At 35.4% G+C, this 7,394-nt stretch overlaps 1 protein-coding gene across 1 annotated transcript in view; it reads right to left on the bottom strand.

Moving 5' to 3' along the window:
- The window catches only part of usp53a (ubiquitin specific peptidase 53a), a 40,839-nt gene that overhangs the window by 29,526 nt on the left and 3,919 nt on the right, over nt 1–7,394 (bottom strand). The window contains exons 2-3 of the mRNA XM_016553478.1: nt 955–1,188; nt 640–842 (exon numbers count right to left, since the gene is read on the bottom strand). Of these exons, the coding sequence (XP_016408964.1) occupies nt 640–783 (144 nt within the window). The 5' untranslated portion in view covers nt 784–842; nt 955–1,188. The remainder of the gene's footprint in view (nt 1–639; nt 843–954; nt 1,189–7,394) is intronic.

The raw sequence follows: 7,394 nt of genomic DNA, 5'->3' as shown, positions 1-7,394 counted from the left end.
TTTAACCATTATACAGAATGACGAAAATGTGACTAAGATTTCATTGACTAAAACTTGACTAAAATGCTAACATTTCATTGACTTAAACTTGATAAACAAAAACAGGACAAGGTTGTCTAAATATGATAACTAAAATGGACATTTGAGTAAGACTAAGACTAACTTAAAAATGGCTGCCAAAATTAATACTGTACGGTTAATTAATAATAATTTGATTGCTAAAATGTCAAGTTTTCATTGACTAAAACTAGACTAAAATACTTCAGGTTTTCTTGGACTAAAACTAGACTAAAATGTTGAGACTTTTAGTCGACTAAAACTAAATAGGATAAGGTTGACTAAATATGATAAAAACTAACAAGGACATTTTAACACGGGACTAAGACTAAGACTAAAATGAAAATAGCTGACAAAATTAACACTACTTAAAATAAATTTAAATATGTAATTAAAAATATTTAGTATATACACATTATTTTTTCCACAATTTATTATATATATTTCACTTATTAAATTCATTTAGACTTGCATTTTTAAGTATATTTAATCCAAATGAACAATAGCATTAATGTAAAAAACAGGCATGTAAAACAAACCTGCTCATGCAACTGTTTCCTTAGCTTTGGGTTAAACACGTACCTGCACTGCACTGTTGAGGAAGCAGCTGTTCTGTCCCGGCTCATTTAGTAGTCCCTTGGTAGGGGCCAAGGATAGCATAGATCCTGGCTGGTAAGACCTGGAAAGATTGCCTCCTGGTCTCCTGAAGAACTTGGCCCATGCCATTGGATTTGGGGTATCTGCCGTCCTGCAGAAGTTTTGAGTTGTAATTTCAAGTAATTTGACTAGTCAAAATGGGAAAGGGTTGTTAAGACAGGTTAACTTGAGGATTTTAATGTCCATTTCCTACAAGTTGTAGTCAGTCATTGAGTAAAAGTGTTGATTTTTGTTACTAACCTGTATGTAAGAGGTCTCTTGATGTGTATGTCCTAGACAGGATGGTTTGATCATTCCCTGAATTGGGTTGGGGAATTAGGCGGGTTGTTGGTGGCTAGTGTGGCCATCGGGCCTTGCGAGACTCGCAGCATAGTTATGAAGGTGTCAGCTGGAATCAGTCAACCTTTAAAGGGTCATCCATGTTTCAGACGCTGCTCTTGGAGGACATCAGCCTTAGGATGAGTAAGACTCACTCTGTGGAGAGAAGCAAAGCAATGCATGAATTCTTTAAAGAGCATTTTAACACGTCTGCTTGAATGACTCATTACAAAAATACATCTGCACTTTGAATGTGAGCCTGGCTGATCACGTATATTGATTTCTTCAAATTGAGACACTGACAACAACAACAACAACACAAAACGCCATATCATTATAAAGACTTCCTTACAAATCACTAACGAGAGGAGTGGCTAAACATTCAAAACTGTGCAAAAGTCAGTAGGTCAGCTCATCCAACTGGTATTGCTGCGCTGAATAATGTTATTGTTTAACCGTTTTACGACTTTGCACCAACTTGTTTCTATGCAAGCAAGCTGATGTTACCCAACAGGAACAGACTGACAACATGACAAGGTCTTGGCAAGTGCACAGAGAAGGAATAACACACTGAACAAAATATGCAAATGTAGCTACTTTGTTGCTTCCACTTGAAAATCTAACAAAAATTCGGCAACTAGCGATGGCCTTGATACCTTAACTGTTATAATGAGTCAATATCGACACAGTACCGCTGCATTAAAGCATATCTGTTAAGTCAAGTCATTTTCAAACATAATGCACTGTACATATTGTAGCAGATTTACAGTAATAAACATGAAAATATCAATGTAAATATTGCAAAATTAATCAATTATGAAACAACTTCAATTTTAGTTTTAAAGCTGGTCCACAGAAGACACAAGCGTCATCGTTTAGCTCAGTTTAGTTCAATGTTGATTCAATTCAGTTCAATAAGTGTCGATGTTGCAAAGGTAATCAATTATAATTACATTCAGCTATAAAGCAGTTCTATAGAAGACAATACTTGTGCCATAATTCAGTTCATTTTAGTTCAATGTTGATTCAATTACAGTGTTCATCAATTTTAAAGCAATGGATCTAGCTAGAAAAAGCTCTACAGAAGGCAAGTGTCATTGTTAAGCTTAATTTTGTTCAATGTTAATTCAATTCAGTTCATTAACTGAAGTCGTTTCATAGTTGATCAACTTTGAAACACTGACAAAGGCAACTCTACAGAAGACAGTAGTGTACAATAGACAGCAGTAGTTCGATTCAGTTTAAGTTTCCTCCGATAGTGTCAGTGCAGTCGAGTCAATAATATTGCTGAATATCACTGAATATTAATGGTCTTTTAACAACGACACTGTCTATCCTTCTTGTTTATTGTTTTATCATGCATCTTCATTGCACCCATTGAGGTCTATAATACCTGGATAAAGCTAGCATTCGTTAGCAATAGCATTCCCATTAATCTCAGCAGACAGAGCAAAATCCATGTGGATTCTGGAAAGTTCCAGGTAGCATATTTTTCAGTGCCCAGGAATGATTTTGACAATGCGCCAGCACTACAAATGGCTGACTCCCTTGGACAGTTTGCTTATTTCTGAACTAGGGAGCATTTTGAAACACACCCATGAATCTGAAAACATGCTATCCACCCTAACTGATGCATTGGATGAGTTTTACTCAAGAACTACTCACAAAAAGAAATTAAATCTCAATAATTCCACATTTTTGGTTGATGACAACTTTGTTCTGCTTAGTGACTGAATGCAAAGTCCATTCTCCATCATGTAGCCTAACTGTTACAGCTGCAATACTCAAATCTCACAACTTTTTACTGAATTATCGTTTCTAGTAGGCCTACAGTATATCACTCACAAGCAGTGTTCCCACTGTCATTTTCAATTTGTTTCAGAGGAAGAGATTTCTATGAGATCACGCTGAAATAATGAATTCCTCTGATACCAATATTAAAAACAGAACAGGACATTAAGTTTCCAAAAATGTTCCACACAGGGTTGGTTGTTGGCTTGGAGATTATGGTGTGAAGTTCTGGAGATGATTGAGGGTGGAACTGCTTGATTTGGTGAAAATAGAGCCAAAAATAAGAACATGTGGGAGACTGTTTGTTGCTTTTGGTTCTAAGTTCAGTTTCAGCATACCCGGTTATAGTTTCCTCAACACCCTTTAAAAATAAAGGTTCCAAAAGGGGTTTTTGCAGCAATGCTATAGAACATTTTGGCCATGGAAACTTTCAGAAAACTTTTCTTAGTGTGAAGAACATTTTAATAATCTAAAAAAACATTTTTACACTATAAAGAACCATTTGTGCTTAAATATTTAGTATTTTTAGGGGATTTGATGGTACTAAATTATATATATGCATTAGTTATGATCCATTTATTACCTTACCTTTTTGAGCAAAGACCAAAAATTTTGAAAGTTACGAAAGTTAAACTATCGTAAATCTTAAATGCTTTGGAGCACAGACTTCAATTTGGTCTCTTTTTAAAAGAGACACATTAACAGGCAGGCTATTGCTGAAAAAAAGTTAAAGTGAAGCTTGAAAAAAGTTGTCGAAGCTTAAGTTTATTATTATCAAAAATGCACAAAAATACTATTTTAAATTTTAAATGAAATTTATATTTTCCAAAACATGTTTTACTCTACACCTGTGAGAAAATCAAAGCCATAAATCTAAACAAGCTGTGTTCCAAATTTGAAGTTGATATCTCAAAAAATGAGCTTTTAGTAAGATTTTGTTTGGGCGCAGTACCAAATGCTTCCACTAGATGATATTGGTTTCCCATTCATTTCCAATGATAATTTCCATAATTTTTCCAGTAGCATTTAACCTTTTCGAATCATGCCATTAGCATGTTCACATAGCAAGTGCCCAAAACAAGTTTTGTACCATTCTGATGAAGTAAAAAAAAAACAACGTAAAAATGTTTCGGTCAAAAATGACGAAGATCACCAAAGTGTTGAAGAGAAGCTACATATTCGTGTGTCACTCACTTATGGCACTTTTCCACTGCATGGTATGGCACGGTACGGCTCGGTACGGTTCACTTTTGGGGGGTTTTCCACTGGGTACAGTACCTGGTACTTTTTTTAGTACCACCTCGGTTGAGGTTCCAAGTGAACCGTACCGTTACCAAAACGTGACGTGTAAACTCTGCTGATCACAGATTGGCCAGAGAGAATCATCACTACCTGCGTCACTGAACTTGTGACAGACACAACAGAACCGCTAGATTTAAATCAGCACAGCCAGCGAAGGATCGAACACAACTGTTTTGAATGAGCGCACCTTTTTTTTACTACAAAACAGTTTCGTTGTCTGTTGAGGAAGTACTGACGTTCCTCTCGTTGATAGCAGATGAGCAGAATAACATTAAGATTTTTTGCATTGTAGCATGATTTTCATGACAACTAAGTACATAATATATAAAAAAGAAAGACAGACAGACTGGAATTCACAATTTAAACTTCCCTAATATTTCCAAGCGTTCAGTGACTATGAATTTTTATTTTGAATGCAGATTTTAATAATAATTAAAAAAAAAAGGTCAGATAGGATGATTTTTAATAATGTATTACAGTAAGAAAGATGCTTTTCACATTATGGTGGCCAGCAAGAGCGAGGGTGAGGTAGCACAGAAAAAAAGAGGTGAATGAAAAAATACCTATCATTAGAAAGATACAGCATCCACACTGCCTACTGTATATTACCAATTAATTATAAAGAGTGAGCTAAATCTGTGCAAGATCAGATCTAGCTGATGATCACTTGTTCAGCGGTATATACTAAGCCAAGCCTTACTATTACTATCAGGTTGTGGACTTTCACAAACCGCTAACTCTACAGCATTATACTTTGATACATACCTCATCCTGCTCCTTTTGTGCAACAGACATAAGCAAAACCTCAAAATGTATGGCTTATTGAGGAGAGTTGTGCAAAATTATCACTTATAATTTTTTAAAAAGCAGATGAAACAAACATGTCCTTGTGTAAAATAAGTGTACTTAACTGTATTGAATGTGCACTTTTAGTGTACTTTAAATGTAAAATGTATTAAAAAACTTTACTTGAAGATAATATAGTAATGAAATAAAGTACACTTAAGTGTACTTAGAGTATACTTTCATGACTATGTTGTACACGCTTAAGTACATTTTTAAAAAGTAGAGTCAAATAAGTTTCACTATAAAGCACATTAAAAAAAATTCTAATTGTTTTGTGCTGTAAATAATTATACTAAGGGGGTGTTTACACGACACTGTTTTCAACGAAAAGAAAAAAAATTGTTTTGAGGTTTTGGTTCCTTTACATGACAACAGGGTTTTGGGGGCCTGAAAACGCAAACTTTTTGAAAATGGGTTTCAAAGTGAAAGTTTTTGAAAGCTATACTCTTTTTGTCTGCATGTAAAGAAAAAATGTGAAAAGCGTGGCGTGTATTATGTGTTCAGTCTATAGGTATGTGCGCAGGCGCATAATGTTTCTTTACAAAGTAACATCGCCAACTACAGGCCTGGCATGCATAATACAGCATTTTTAGTCGTTTTCACTGATCTGTATAAACGGGATCGTTTTTGACAGCGTTGACATCTGTACGTGAAACTTTTCAAAAACACAAAGGGAAAAACGTTTCCGTTTTTAGTACATTTTGGTAATGTAAATGTACACTTATTTTGATGTGTTTACTATACTAAAAACATGTAAAGCACTTTTTATCATTTACACCTTAGGGTGTTATTTGAGCTTACATTTTAAATTATTAAATTGCAACTTTATCATTACATATAGAGATGCACTTAAGTCCTACTTAAGTGGGTGAAAAAACAGTTCAACTAACTGCATTCAATATAAATTTAAACTATTATACATTGTCATTTAATTGACAGCGAGAAAAAAAGTTACGCCTTCTTTTTTTGCGTGAACATTTGGGCGGTGTTATGCAAATCTTCCCACATAGTGTGGTAGATATGTGGGGGCGTGTTCGAACGAGCCGTTTTAGGTAGGTGTGGCTAACTCTTAACTTTTATAAAGAATATCTCTTTGGATGTGAGACTTTAGTCTTTACAACTTTACAGATCTTCTTTATGCACCAAGAGCTTGTAACACTCCAAAGAGAAAGGAAAAAATGAAATCGCATCATATGACCCCTTTAAAACATTTATTCAGCTTCAGTGGCTTCATGCATTATTAGTGCGGTGCTTAGTCAGACACTTCCGGATATTCAGAGGAGGATTCCTTGTAAACAATAACAAATGAAGCAGCTGCCTGCTGTGCTGAGAAGAGGACTATTTTGATTTGGTGAGATCAGCAAAAACGTCTACCGCTTTGGAAAGATTTACCCATATGCACCTGTCAGTTACTTTTGGAGTAGCATCTTGACAAGCATGAAAAAAGATAGCAGAGAAAATAAACTCATAAAAATTAAAGAATGGCTTGTTCTGCAGTGAATGGGTGCCGTCAGAATGAGAGTCCAAACAGCTGATAAAAACATCACAATAATCCACACCACTCCAGTCCATCAGTTAACATCTTGTGACGTGAAAAGCTGCATGTTTGTAAGAAACAAATCCATCATTAAGACGTTTGTAACTTCAAACTGTTAATTCCGGCTAAAATAAGAGCCCTCTATCTGCTTTCTCTAGTGAAAACGTCGTCTCATTTGAATTGGGAGAGAAATATGCACAGATCAAGCACCGTTTACAAACCAAAACAGTTTTGAACATATATGCTGATAGATTTTGATGTGAGGAGACAACACAATATTGACTTTTCATTGGATGAAGCATTATTATGGATTATAGACTCATATTTTAGCTGAAAGCAGCAGTTTGAAGTTAAAAACATCTTATTTGTTTTTTACAAGCTCACAGGTTTTCACTTCTCACAATGTTAACTGATGGACTGGAGTGGTGTGGATTACTTGTGAATTATGGTGATGTTTTTATCAGCTGTTTGGACTCTCATTCTGACGGCACCCATTCACTGCAGAGGATCCATTGGAGAGCAAGTGATGGAATGCTGAATTTCTCCAAATCTGTTCCAATGAAGAAACAAATGTACATCTTGGATGGCCTGAGGGTGAGTACATTTTTAGCAAATTTTCAGTTTTGGGTGAACTATTCTATTAAGGTATTCCTTTAAAGGGGTCATATGATGCTAAAAAGAACATTATTTTGTGTATTTGGTGTAATGAAATGTGTTTATGCGGTTTAAGGTTCAAAAAACACATTTTCCACATACTGTACATTATTGTTTCTCCTCTATGCCCCGCCTTTCTGAAACGCGTCGATTTTTACAAAACTCATCGGTCTGAAAAGCGAGGTGTACGCTGATTGGCCAGCTATCCAGTGCGTTATGATTGGCCGAATAC

This window comes from Sinocyclocheilus rhinocerous, unplaced genomic scaffold (assembly GCF_001515625.1).
Source record: "Sinocyclocheilus rhinocerous isolate Xijiao unplaced genomic scaffold, SAMN03320098_v1.1 scaffold1728, whole genome shotgun sequence".
Classification (NCBI taxonomy): Eukaryota; Metazoa; Chordata; class Actinopteri; order Cypriniformes; family Cyprinidae; genus Sinocyclocheilus; species Sinocyclocheilus rhinocerous.
The sequence above is the reverse complement of the archived record's forward strand: the minus strand, read 5'-3'. Positions and strand labels throughout refer to the sequence as shown.